Below are 12,216 nucleotides of genomic sequence, written 5' to 3'. Positions count from 1 at the left end.
TTACCTTTCTTATCTTATTGTTTTTATTGTTCTTATGCTGTTCTTTTTATTATTTCCTCTTTGATGCTAAATTGTGTATTGTACTAACATCTCTCCCAATGTACTGTATTTGTGAGAATAGCTGGCGCTGATAATTTTGTAGGTATCTTCAAGTTTTGTTGTGTGAATATGAAATTAATAAAAATTTATCAAGAATGTGAATAACTTTCCTGATAGAGCGCCAGTTACTAAGGTTACTTACTGGCATTCACTGGTACAGTTCTGTCAAAGACCCTGCAAGAATCCGGATTGAACAGACCGCAGAGTGAGATTTAAGGTAGTGGAGACTAATTTCTATACAATGCATGATCAAGTTTCTCCAGTGTTCTCTGGTCTTGCAGTAGTTCTTAGTGTATTCCTCAGCTGTAATCCAATCGTCCACTGAAAGTATCCTTTGGCAGTTATACTGTGAATCCTTGAATGTCCCTGAAGTGCCTGGACAAATGACCTCTGTCTGCACTCAGTAGGGCAGGTAACGTCCATAATTACCGTTACACAACGAGGCTCTGCTGCCTGGAACCCACAGCGGAAGTGGCTGTAACGGCGTAAGGGGGCTGTACGAGACAGCCCCTCCAGCCAACACTTCGGGGTAAACAAACCAGGCCACCACCAGCTTCTTCGTTTGTCTTTCTTTAAACTTTTTGGGCTTCTTTTCCCTTCTTCCCTGCATGAAAGAGTGAGTTTACCATAATATGGCACCTACCTTTCCCGTGCCCGCTCTTCATCCATTTCCAGTTCGCTTTTCAGCTTCCACCAGCGATCGCTTCGCCGCCGAATTTCGAATACTGACGTCCAACAGCGCTCTAGTTTTCCATCATGCCCCGGAGGGACTTCCAGAGAGACCTCACCGAAGTCTGCCTTCCGGGTACATTTTCCCGGGTGTCTGATGTCCGATCTGGAAGCGAAGATGGATCTATCTACTTTACCTACACCCCTCTAGCGGGCGATCATCATTCGATTGATGTTGAAGTCTCCATTCCAGGTACAGTGGGACCCTTTCCTCTCAATACGTAGCTTTCATAGCTAGCTATGACCAGCCCACGCTAAAACGCTCGTGCAGATACCGCGGAATACCCCAAGGATCACCATTACTTCGTCTTCACGGTCTCAGAAAACGTTCCCCAGTCTGTCTCGCGTATTCTAGAGGACGCACTGCCCACTTTTCACGGCCTCCCTCTAGGGGACTTCCTGGAGACGGTCTCGGGATGTTTGGACAAGGCAACTTCCCCCGATGACAGTGTCTCGGATTCAGTACAACTGGACAGCGATACTAGTGACACCGAGGAAGAAAACGATCCGATAGACTGGGAGGATGAGGATGAGGGTATCGAAGTAGGTCTCAAAGTAGGCGAGAACATCCTCGACATACACGATTGCATCCGCTCCGACCTACGTAAAGCCCGCCAGGCTGGTTTTCGGGTGGGGACGCTGGGTGAGCTGGATGGGGCTGTGATTCTATCTGCCTCTCGCCGCATTTCGAAGCTGGGAATATCCAATGAAGCTATGGAGGCTTGGGGCGTTCGTCCTATTGACTACCTTGTTCTCCTTGTTCGTTATCCGTCCGGTTATCGCCGTTTACCAGATGTGGTACTCCCCTCTGCAGGAACTAGTTCGACGATTCAGTTGTACGTTGGGGTCTGTGAGCAATACAAACCTAGTTTGAACTCTGCGCGTCACGTATTTGCGACTGGAGTAGTGCCTGGGTTGGTTGATACAGATAAAGCGGACATGGAGCCGGCATTAGGATCCATCCTTATTGGAAAGTCTCTTCAGTCGTTACTAAAGGATCGCTTTACGATGATTCTCAAATACCGGTTGGAGAATGGCTTTTCGTGGACGGGGGCAGAGTTATACTTGAACGATGGTCAAGGTAGACTATTGCATGCCTATGAAAAGAGCCACCCAAAATACTTTGAGCCGGAGACCTGGCGTGTGCCGCCACCTGATTTCCTGAAGGATGATCATCTCGCACAAGGTGGGCCGCCGTCTGATATGTCTTTGCTTCTGATCGCTATGCAGTTCACGCTTCGCCGTTTTGTGAAATGCACCGAGTTCTGCCTCAACTGTTACTGCAAGATCGACGCTGGGTTCGAAGCTCTTAAGCCGTTTGTGTGCTCAAAGGGATTGTGCTTGTATCAGTACATGTCTTTGGGGATGGGACCCAGTCTGGAATGGGAAATATCATCACAACCATACGTGGCCGACCTGCTTATAAGCTTTGCCTATACCAGAATCGCCACAAACAAACTCCATGATTTTCCAACTGGTTTCCCGCTGAAGGTTCCACATCCAGGTCGAACTGCGAGGAATCCGGCCCCTTTTTCTTCAACTGCCTACCGTGGGAAACTTACGTATGACGACGCGCTGGGGCCGCGCCTCTGTATCTACAGCAGTTGTGATATCAGGGTAGGCGATTGGATTGTAATTCTTGTGGATTATGCGACCTCCGATGAAGGCGAGGTACGGCATAGGCAAGAGTTGCATGCGCGTGCGAAGGACACCACCGACAAGTCGAATGTCATTCTTGGGGAACTGATTGCTTGCGCGCAGCAACAAAATTTCCTTCAGTTACTAAAAGATGCCCAGGATGGACCGGTGCACTTTGTGATCTATGATACGGATCTTGCTTCGCTTCCTGACGTTCCAAGGACCAATGCATTGATGGATCTTTTGGGCACCCTGCCTACTGTATCAGAAATGAAAGCTTGGATTGACCAGAAGAAAGGCGGCCGCCTTAGACCCCTTTCTGACTGGCATGACAGGATACACATCTCGGCTCTATATGTCCTCCAATGGATTATCGGATCCAACCGCTCAGTTATATTGTTTGACGATGACCCGCAAAACCAAGTTTTGGGCATGGAATCTTACATCCAATTCAGGTTCGCCCAAGGCGCCCCAGACAAGGAACAGCGGTTTGTGAAGGCCGTAAACACAACTGCTTCTCGGTTCAACCTCCAGTACCCAACGCTATTCGCCTGGCATGGAAGCCCCTTGTACAACTGGCACAGCATCGTTAGGGAGAGCCTCCATTACAGGGACACCATGAACGGCCGAAGCTTTGGACACGGGATATATATGACTCCGAACTTCAATACTTCCATTAACTATTGTAGGAGCCACAGAGACATGGGTCCTGTATCAATTTACTGGCCCAAGAGCGAGTTGAACTGCGCAATGGCTATATCCTTGAACGAAGTGGTCAATGCCCCGGCCCACTTCACCTCACAGGATCCCCACTATGTGGTGCAGCATGTGGACTGGGTCCAGCCTAGATATCTTTTCATTGAGTGCGGGCAGCCCATGCCCAACCAGGCCAAGCGACCAAAGTGCGAGAAATTAACCCACGTGTATGCGCAGGATCCTGGTCGTAGAGTCTTCGGACCCAGAGGTGCCATAACTATCCCCATATCCGCCACAAACAGCCACCGGTCTAGGGATTCGGTAGAGCCATCATCGAGTGGAACCCCCAAATCCGCCATCAAGAACGGGAAACGGAAAAAGTCCACGGTTGAGCGCGATAGATCCAACGATGATGATGATGCAGCCAGCGTGGCAACCCTAGCAGAGGACCGGCAAGTGTTGTTATCCGACGAGGAGTCAACACCTCGTAAACAAAGCAAGCTGGCAGTCACCTCTTTCCAACCAAACACACTCGATGTATCTTCCATTCAGCTACTTGGCGAGCCAGCATACGCAACGCCACGGGCAACAAGGACCATTCAAAAGGTGCTCCGCCAGGCCCTCGATACGCAGGACAAGCAGCCCCTGCACGAACTAGGCTGGTACATTAACGCCAACCATATCGACAACGTCTACCAATGGATCGTCGAACTCCACAGTTTCGACAAGCACCTCCAAATAGCGCGCGACCTCGACAAGGCCGGACTGAATAGCATCGTCATGGAAATGCGCTTCCCCGCAGAATTTCCCTTGTCGCCGCCATTCCTTCGCATCATCAAGCCGCGTTTCGTCAGATTCACCGAGGGCGGCGGCGGGCATATCACCGCAGGCGGTGCAATGTGTATGGAACTCCTCACGACGTCGGGCTGGCTCCCGGCGTTCTCGATCGAGAGTGTCCTCTTGCAGGTTCGGTTGGCTATCACGAATGAATTGCCCCGCCCGGCGAGACTGGACTTTAACTCTAGCCGTAGAGAGTATGCGATTGGTGAGGCTATCCATGAGTACAAGAGAGTTTGTATCGCTCATAACTGGGCGATTCCAAAGGATCTTGACAAGATTGGGTGGTAGATGGCAGGAGGGAGGCTCGCTGAAATTGCAACGAAAAGTCGACCTGGTTAGATAAATTAGGGCATCTGATGTTACTTAGGCAGTTTGCTAGCTTTACTAGGTTATGAATTACGATACCATAAAATACGTCCATCTCATTATATTGCATCAAGTTATCAGTAGTATAACAATTCAGGCGTGGACATGATAGTATCGATCTATCTACAACTTCCCCTCTCGTTTCCCACCCTCACTCTCACCCTCTTTAACCTCCCTCACCCCAATAAACCTCACATGCCCATACCCCCTCCACCCAGTATTATGCAGCCCCAAAATCACCCTCTTCCTCGCAAAGTCCTTCGTATGGTGATAGTTATCATGGTCCTGGATACTTTCCCACCCAACATAAACCACATAGGCCTCGTGGCCTTCAACAGGTTCAGAAATCCAGCCCCCTGTACACCCCAAACACCCCTTCACGGAGGGCACGAGGGTTGTCCACAATGCCCATGTCTTTTCCCACCCAGGCGCTGAGGTTGTCAGGTACACGGCTGTGCCGGTTACCGGGGCAGAGGAGAGGGTTGCGGCGTTGGTGGTGAAGTCTTGGAGGGCGCTGTGGTAGACTGATATCTCTTTTTCTGGGTTTGGCTCTGGTGAAGGTGTTGGTGTTGGTGAGGATTGCGATTGTGGAGGAGGGTAGAGGGGGGCGAGGAGGGTTGTTGTCAGGGTCTTCCATTGTGGTGAGGATAGGAAGGCATAGTGCTGGTTTAGTGTTTCCCGAGCTATACATATATCATCATAATCAGCATGATTCTTATATTAGCCGCCACCCAAAATACTAACTGCGAAACGATATCTATAATAGACACTTTAATGTTTTATAAAGCAGATACAACTCACCAACGAGAACCTGAACCTTCCATGCCTCCTCAACATGCCTCCCCCAGTAGAGACTGCGAAAGCCATTCCAGCTCTGCAAGATATCTAGTGCCTGGTCCCAGGTTTTGCCGTCGGACGAGGCCGAGTCCTCGATTGTCGCGGTTTCGATGATGGGGAGGGTGATTATTTGCGTTGGGACTGCGGGGGTTGGGGATGCGAGGGGAGGGCTGCGGATTGTGTGTCTTTGGGTTTCGGTTTCACGGTATGTGTGTGTTGGGATGTGCATTTTCCTGGTTTTGTTGAATGGGGGTGCTGTAGATGGTTTGGTTATGTTGGTGTATGGGTGACGAAGGTGGAGAAGTTGAAGAGGAGAGTTGGGGAAGATTTGGAGGGGACGGCTGTGGCAGTTTATGCTAAGTCTGGGGTAACGCCAGATGGCGGGGAAGTCTGCACATCTTACTAGAAAGCACCTTAGTAGCGTTGGCTGACTCGATGTCTTGTGATGGATGGCTGGATGGCCCGAGATGCCGTTTGCCGAGGGGCTGGCAGCTGGCTCAGTCTGTAGTGCTTCGAAGGGACTATTACTATTGGTTGTTTAGAAGATACAGTAACTGGCGAGCACAATAGACTCCATACTACAATATCACAATCCTATAGCTATAACCTCCAAGTAGACTATGCCTAGATCTTAGGGTTAAACCGCCGCTTAAACCTACCAAAATCACCACCAGCATTGGGGTTGATGGCATTGTCATACGCCCACTTTGTCAGTCCAATTGGGTAACTTTGCCTATTAGTCTTTTTCCATCCCTGCCAGGTGGGAAGACAACTTACCAACTCTCAACTAAGAACGCCATGGTGTCATCCGGCACACGCTCTGGACGCAGGACTTTCTTCATTGCGTTCTCTGTTTCAGACGCTGACAATCCATGAGGACTCAGGACGTTGTTGAGGCCGCTCATGCCGTACAGCTGCGGTGGTACGCGGGATAAGTCGAATCCTCCGCTCAGGACAGATGAGAATTCGGACATGGTGTTTCGGTGGAAATATGGGATCTGGAACGTATCTTCCATGACCATCCACCTAGGGCCGAGGACGAGGAAGTCAACTGCCGCGTGGTCTGTTTTGTCGGATGGACAGGACAGAACAACGTAGATTGACGGATCCTAATTACTCTGTTAAAGGCTAACCAAGAGAATACATCGGGGGTACTTACCTGATGATCATAAAGGGTCGATCCCATCGGCATGAATTTTCCTGATAATCGTCAGTCTTTAACCTCATAAACATATCAGAGCTCACCCACCCAAATCATACTTGAAAGGATAGTATGTCCCATGCCATGCAACAGCATTAAACGCACTCCCCTTCATCTCCGTCTTATGAACCTGACCCCCGAACTTGGCAATAACCTCAGTAACATCCTCTGTATCAACATATCGAGCTTTCGGAATCTCAAAGTCCCGCACATTCGCCAGTCCCAGAGATCCAATTGGGCCAAGCTCAGGAACATCAAAATGTCCAGAGTACCCCTCGATGACATGCCCACGAGACGGTCCAGAAGGCAACGACACCCGGAACCGAATCCCCCTTGGGACGACGCAAATCTCACGCGGACGCACCCGCATATCGCCCAACTCGGTCTGGATGTCCAACGCCCCGATCTGCGGGACAACGAGCATATCGCCGTCGGCAGAGTAGAATGCCTGCTTCTCATCCATATCAACTCCACAAGTGAAGAAGTAGTAAGCTACGCCGTTCTTCGTCGTCGGATCCCCGGCGCCCCCGATCATCTGCAACCCATCCAGGAAGCTCTTGCCTTTTTTGACTTGAGCCGGCGGCCATATAAGCTGGTCCGGAACGAAGTTGAGCTCTGAGTGTGGGCGGTGGCTTAACGGATGGTCAGGAACTCTAGCCCACCCGGACTGCGCAGTAGATGGGAGAATCCGGTATAGGAATGTCTGCTTGTTCAAGGCCCGTTTGGCCGTGAAGGAAGTTCCACTGATGCGCTCGGGGTATAGACCTAGAACATGGCGCTGGGGGAGACTCTGGGGTCGTGGGAGCGCCTCTTCCACGGCCTCTGACCTGGTTTATGGTTAGGAGATGTGTGCACAGTACTAATCAGCAGCCAAGGCACGGTTCGTACTCATGATATGAATTCAGACCGGCGTGATATGTGAACGGGTCCTCGACAGCGAATTTCGATACCGGCATTTTGTAGATTCTCCTCAGGTTAGAGTAAAAGCGGCTGTATGTATATCGCTTAAGAACAGATCAGCTAGGATATTAGAAGGTGCAGATTACAGGATCAGATGGATATAAGCCTCTAGCAACGTTCGAGGAGCCGAGGAGCCGTTGGATGCCAGGAAGGAGCAGGAGACAGCTGCACTCACTTACTCAAGGTGAATGACACAGAGCTGGAACTCCAGTGGGCGAACGTCGACGATCAAATGGCTCCATCGTTCATCCCCGCAGGATCCGCAGCGCTTGGGTCTTCAGCTTGAAGAATGTGATGGGGCTTTGACCGAGGAGATCAGCGGGCACCAATAATAACAGTGATGGACAGGACAAGGCCTCAGAATGTTGGCTGGCTTGGAGTGCGGCAAAAGAAGGAAACTTGATCGGGCAAGACCGGTCATTTCGTAAGGACTCGGCCTGAACGTTGGACGACTAATATTTGCAAACGGAATCGATCTCAGCCGACTCCTTTGCTCCTACACATTGGATTATCAAAATTCCGTGTCCGAACAATCAGTTCAGCATACCTGAACTATAGTGGTATTCAGGGTATCCATATAAGCGTTCTATGTGCTGTCTTAGATCACATCGCCAAAGGCAGAAAAAGCATGCTACCGTGCAAAATCCCAAATATGCGCCAGGAACCAATACTGTCTCCTTGGAAAATTCACCCTGCACATTAAGGTGTCATCTCCATGGGTTATTTCGGGATCCCCATTCCTCATCTCCAATGCTAATACTGTACATAATATACAATCAATGCTGCACCACTGGTGCGTGAATTGTGCGTCTGTGAGAGGGCGTAAGGCTGGTCGTCCGCCACCGTAATATCTATCGATTCGTAAGCAAATATTCAACGGATGATCAAATTCGTACAGCCATACTTTCGCCATTATCTCTCAAATTGAGGTTTTCCCATTTATTTGCGAGGGTTCTTGGAGGCCTGGCGCGTCGCAGCCTCCTGGTCTAACTCTTCCTGCCTCAGAACCTCCTCGCCATTGTCCGAAGCCCAGATATCAAGGTAATCCTTGCCACCAAGTGCCCTTTCCACGGTGAAAGTCCTATTGTTCCTCTCGATATCGTGGGTGTATCTGCTCCTCGTGGGGGCCATGACCTTCGTCACGAACGGCGTAAGCTGCAGACAGCATTAGTTCTCATCCACCAGACGACTAAAAGCACAATGTAATTGATAAACCGACCTTGAATTCCTTCAGGTTCTCCGGAACAACATACGTACGGACCTTCTTCCAGTCAATCACGTACGATCCGTTCTTCGCAAAATAGCCCATCGACCCGGTCCGGTTTCCCTTGTAAAAGCCACCATTGACCTGTTTTGTAGTCAAGCGCAGGCGCGCCATCATCGGCTGTGAAGGTCGAACCATATTGAAGATGTAGGGCGACGAAACAATTCCGCAACCCCTTCTGGCTAGTCAGGCTATTCTCCTGGTCGGCTGAGATGCGGAGGATGAAAGTCGAAGTCGGTTGGCGGTCGGCCGAATTCTCCGCCTTGCCAAGCAAATTATTTTTTTCTGCCGCTTCGATAAGGAAAATTGTTGCACCACCACGAAGAAGCTCCTCAACGCATTAAATCTTGCTGAGGACCTTTTTTTTTGCGTCTGTGTGTCTTTGTTTCTGTAGCGTCTTCTTAATTCAAGGCGCACAATGCCTCGCAAACACACCCAACAGCGCGGTCCCCGAGACGACCAAGCAAAGAAGCGGCCCGCCCAGAAGCGAAAATCCGGAAAGATTCTCAATGCCCTTTCCATCGCAGAAGCGCAGAACCCGACGAGGGCTAAGATCCGTCGAAGTCGGCTAGGCGGCGATGATGACTACTTCAAGCGCAAGCGGAATACCGGCCGAGACGACGACGAGGGCTCAGATGGGCCGGACAACAAGCGTCGCCGCACGGGCGATGACGAGGGCTCCGAGATAGACTCTAACGCTGGAAGCGACGGTGAAGGACACCAATGGAAGATCGGTGTGGATAGTGATAATGACAGCGAGTTGGATAGTGACGAGGCGATGGGCTCGAGTGATGACGAGAGATTCGAGGGCTTCACTTTCCGAGGGAGCTCAACGTACAACGCTAAGCCCAAGGCGAAAGCCCCGAAATCAAAACGTGAGCGGAAGCTCGATCTGTCAGAAGGCGAGGGCGAGTCTGATACCGACGAAGACATGGACGAGGACGAGGATGATCTTGGAGAGGACGCTATCGACTTGGTCGCTGCGTGGGATATGAATGCCGCTGAAGAGGAAGCGGAAGCTAAAAAGGCTGCAAAATCCAAGAAACGCGATGAGAGTGAAGAATCCGAGGGGGATGCTTCTGAAAGTGAAGACGACGGCGATTCTGATGATGATAAGGAGAGTTCTGAATTAGAAATGTCCGACGACGAAGCTGGTGAAGATGGACTCTCAAAACTACAGAGCTTTGTGGATTCTATGGATACGAGTGCTGCTTCCAAACCGCAAAAAAGAACCAAGAGCGGCCAGGAACACCTGAACCCGACGGAATTTGGACTGGCACCCTCACGAAAACTTACAGTTGCCGACCTTCTTCCATCCGTCACCGATTCGCGCCTCAAGAACTCGCTCAAACATGTCGACTCCGCTGTTTCCTCTCAAAAAACCCCTTCAGGAATCCCTGGAAAACTAGATGCACCTCTCGCCAAGCGGCAACAGGACCGCATTGACCGAGAAGCGGCATATGAGAAGAGCAAAGAGACTCTCGGACGATGGATCGAGACAGTTAAGGCGAACCGTCGGGCTGAACATCTCACGTTTCCTCTGCCTGATCCAGATGCTCAGATGACGCATGGCATGGGTGTTGTTCAGCCGCAAACTGGCCTTGAGAACACAATTAAGGATATCCTTGTTGAGAGTGGTCTTGCTGATGCGCAAGGAAAGTCCGCCGAAGATCAAGTACAAGAGTTTGAGGAGCTAGAAGCGCGCAAGCTACCTATTGAGGAAATTCGAGCTCGACGAGCCGAGCTGCGCAAGCACCGTGACCTCATGTTCAGAGAGGAGGTCAGAGCTAAGCGGCTTAAGAAAATCAAGAGCAAGTCTTTCCGCCGGGTTCATCGAAAGGAGCAAGAGAGAATGGAGGAGAAGGAGCGGCAAGCTCTGCTCGATGCTGGAGTGGATCTAGAGGAACAGGACCGGGAGAAGAATGAACGACTCAGAGCCGAGGCAAGAATGGGCAACAAGCACAAGGAGAGCAAGTGGGCAAAGAGCCTGAAGCAGACTGGCAGAACCGCGTGGGATGAAGACGCTCGACACGGTGCGGTTGAGCTTGCACAGCGGGAAGAAGAGTTACGGCAGCGCATCGAAGGCAAACGCGTGTCCAGAGGTGGCGAAGACTACCTTGGGTCCAGCTCTGAATCCGACTCGGAAGACGAAAACCCTTGGGAAGAGCAGAATTCTGACACAGAGAAGCGCAAAATCCTCAAGAAACTCAACAAACTCGAAGACAGCAATGCGGCTAATGAGGAGGCCAAGGGGCCCTACGCCAAGCTACTGTCTTTGAAGTTCATGCAGAACGCAGAGGCGGCCCGCAAGGCCGAAAACGACGCTGAAGTTCGCCGCTTAAACCGCGAACTACAAGGCGAGGACTCTCAGTCCGAGGCCGAATCCGAAGAAGGTCGACGCAAGTTTGGCGTCTCCGACAAGAAGGCCGAAAAGGATAAGGGCAAGAAACAAAGCAACCGCAATGAGTTTGAGGAAGCACCGGGGTCAGACGAAGAGCCGGAACGTGATGCTGAACGGGAAGCCGAACCCAAAGCCAAGGGCGCCTCGGGCACCAAGGCTAAAACAACAGCAAAGGCTACTGACAAGCCACGCGCTCCTCCGCAGGCTGATGCTGCTCATCAGAACGAGTCTGACGACGAAGAAGACAACCCCTGGCTCATGGCATCATCAGGAAACAAACGCCGCTCAAAGGCAAATGACGCCCAGCAAACCGTTGACATCATCCCAGACAGCACAGCCCCGGCGAAAACCGACTCTAAAAGGCCTGCTGCAGCTGCAAAACCCAAGGCGGCGGCACGCCAAAACAATGCGCAGGAAGAAGCCGACAGCGAGGACGAAGTCCCCGTGCTTCTCAAGAACCACGACCTCGTGAAGCGAGCATTCGCCGGAGACGAGGTAGTCCAAGAGTTCGAACAAGAGAAGCTCGACACCGTTGAAGACGAGGGTGACAAGGTAATCGACGAAACCCTTCCCGGCTGGGGCAGCTGGACCGGCGACGGGGTGAGCAGAAAGGAAAAGCAGCGGCAGAAACGCATCTTAACAAAGGTCGAGGGGATCAAGCCGGAAAAGCGGAAGGACGCCAAACTCTCGCGCGTCATCATCAACGAGAAGCGTATTAAGAAGGTAAGAAATACACCAACTTCGTTGTCGAGTTCATCGCATCGTTATCATCAACTAACGCAATTATTGCTATAGAACAACAAGTACCTGGCCACTCAGCTCCCTCACCCGTTCGAGTCGAAGCAGCAGTACGAGCGATCTCTCCGTGTCCCAATTGGCCCCGAGTGGTCTACAAAAGAGACTTTCCAGTCGTCTACGAAGCCTCGCGTTATGGTCAAGCAGGGCGTCATCAAACCTATGGAGAAGCCCATGGTTTAATTTTGATCTATTTGTTCGTTGTTGGTTGTACTGTATCCTTTTGGGGAAAGGATACATCGTGGCTCTATAAAATTTTTGCATCAACGATACCACTCATCATTCGTTAGGGTATATAGGGAATGAACAAAATACAAACTTGGATACCCATATTGCATCCCAGCTACGTAGGCAATAGTCCAACTTGATCATGCTCCATATATAAACTAT

The 12,216-nt window shown here is 50.9% G+C and overlaps 5 protein-coding genes across 5 annotated transcripts; 2 read left to right on the top strand and 3 right to left on the bottom strand.

The window, feature by feature from the left end:
• The first annotated feature begins 709 nt into the window (after positions 1-709).
• On the top strand, positions 710-4,420 carry ASPSYDRAFT_41126 (putative ubiquitin conjugating enzyme). The gene is made up of 2 exons (XM_040846210.1): positions 710-1,021; positions 1,100-4,420. Exons 1-2 carry the CDS (start codon positions 856-858, stop codon positions 4,288-4,290), a joined length of 3,357 nt encoding a protein of 1,118 aa, XP_040706264.1. The 5' UTR covers positions 710-855; the 3' UTR covers positions 4,291-4,420.
• On the bottom strand, positions 4,416-5,528 carry ASPSYDRAFT_129331 (uncharacterized protein). Its single transcript, XM_040840522.1, has 2 exons — positions 5,170-5,528; positions 4,416-5,051 (listed from the first exon to the last, which is right to left on the bottom strand). The coding sequence occupies exons 1-2, from the start codon at positions 5,432-5,434 to the stop codon at positions 4,492-4,494; spliced, it is 825 nt and encodes a 274-aa protein (XP_040706263.1). The 5' UTR covers positions 5,435-5,528; the 3' UTR covers positions 4,416-4,491.
• Positions 5,529-5,764: 236 nt separating this feature from the next.
• ASPSYDRAFT_76307 (uncharacterized protein) lies at positions 5,765-7,362 on the bottom strand (the record flags this gene model as incomplete). Its single annotated transcript, XM_040850846.1, has 5 exons — positions 5,765-5,932; positions 5,983-6,314; positions 6,365-6,405; positions 6,455-7,233; positions 7,286-7,362. 5 exons carry the CDS (start codon positions 7,360-7,362, stop codon positions 5,830-5,832), a joined length of 1,332 nt encoding a protein of 443 aa, XP_040706262.1. The 3' UTR covers positions 5,765-5,829.
• A 521-nt stretch (positions 7,363-7,883) lies between these two features.
• Positions 7,884-8,816, bottom strand: ASPSYDRAFT_41123 (mitochondrial 54S ribosomal protein mL41). The gene is made up of 3 exons (XM_040846209.1): positions 8,586-8,816; positions 8,271-8,521; positions 7,884-8,217 (listed from the first exon to the last, which is right to left on the bottom strand). The coding sequence occupies exons 1-2, from the start codon at positions 8,766-8,768 to the stop codon at positions 8,306-8,308; spliced, it is 399 nt and encodes a 132-aa protein (XP_040706261.1). The 5' UTR covers positions 8,769-8,816; the 3' UTR covers positions 7,884-8,217; positions 8,271-8,305.
• A 232-nt stretch (positions 8,817-9,048) lies between these two features.
• Positions 9,049-12,009, top strand: ASPSYDRAFT_145187 (UTP14 family protein; the record flags this gene model as incomplete). Its single annotated transcript, XM_040841503.1, has 2 exons — positions 9,049-11,754; positions 11,827-12,009. The coding sequence occupies 2 exons, from the start codon at positions 9,049-9,051 to the stop codon at positions 12,007-12,009; spliced, it is 2,889 nt and encodes a 962-aa protein (XP_040706260.1).
• Between the last annotated feature and the right edge of the window lie 207 nt (positions 12,010-12,216).

This window comes from Aspergillus sydowii (genome assembly GCF_001890705.1).
Source record: "Aspergillus sydowii CBS 593.65 unplaced genomic scaffold ASPSYscaffold_2, whole genome shotgun sequence".
In the NCBI taxonomy this organism is placed as follows: Eukaryota; Fungi; Ascomycota; class Eurotiomycetes; order Eurotiales; family Aspergillaceae; genus Aspergillus; species Aspergillus sydowii.
This window is presented reverse-complemented; position numbering and strand designations above follow the sequence as displayed.

Excerpts from the sequence above, each read along its gene's own strand:
- ASPSYDRAFT_41126 (XM_040846210.1), top strand. The coding sequence starts at position 856 with ATGCCCCGGAGGGACTTCCAGAGAGACCTCACCGAAGTCTGCCTTCCG. Across the intron at positions 1,022-1,099 it reads TGTTGAAGTCTCCATTCCAG|ATACCGCGGAATACCCCAAG; the intron begins GTACAGTGGGAC and ends ACGCTCGTGCAG.
- ASPSYDRAFT_129331 (XM_040840522.1), bottom strand. The coding sequence starts at position 5,434 with ATGCACATCCCAACACACACATACCGTGAAACCGAAACCCAAAGACAC. Across the intron at positions 5,052-5,169 it reads GAAGGTTCAGGTTCTCGTTG|CTCGGGAAACACTAAACCAG; the intron begins GTGAGTTGTATC and ends ATATATGTATAG.
- ASPSYDRAFT_41123 (XM_040846209.1), bottom strand. The coding sequence starts at position 8,768 with ATGGTTCGACCTTCACAGCCGATGATGGCGCGCCTGCGCTTGACTACA. Across the intron at positions 8,522-8,585 it reads AGAACCTGAAGGAATTCAAG|CTTACGCCGTTCGTGACGAA; the intron begins GTCGGTTTATCA and ends TGCTGTCTGCAG.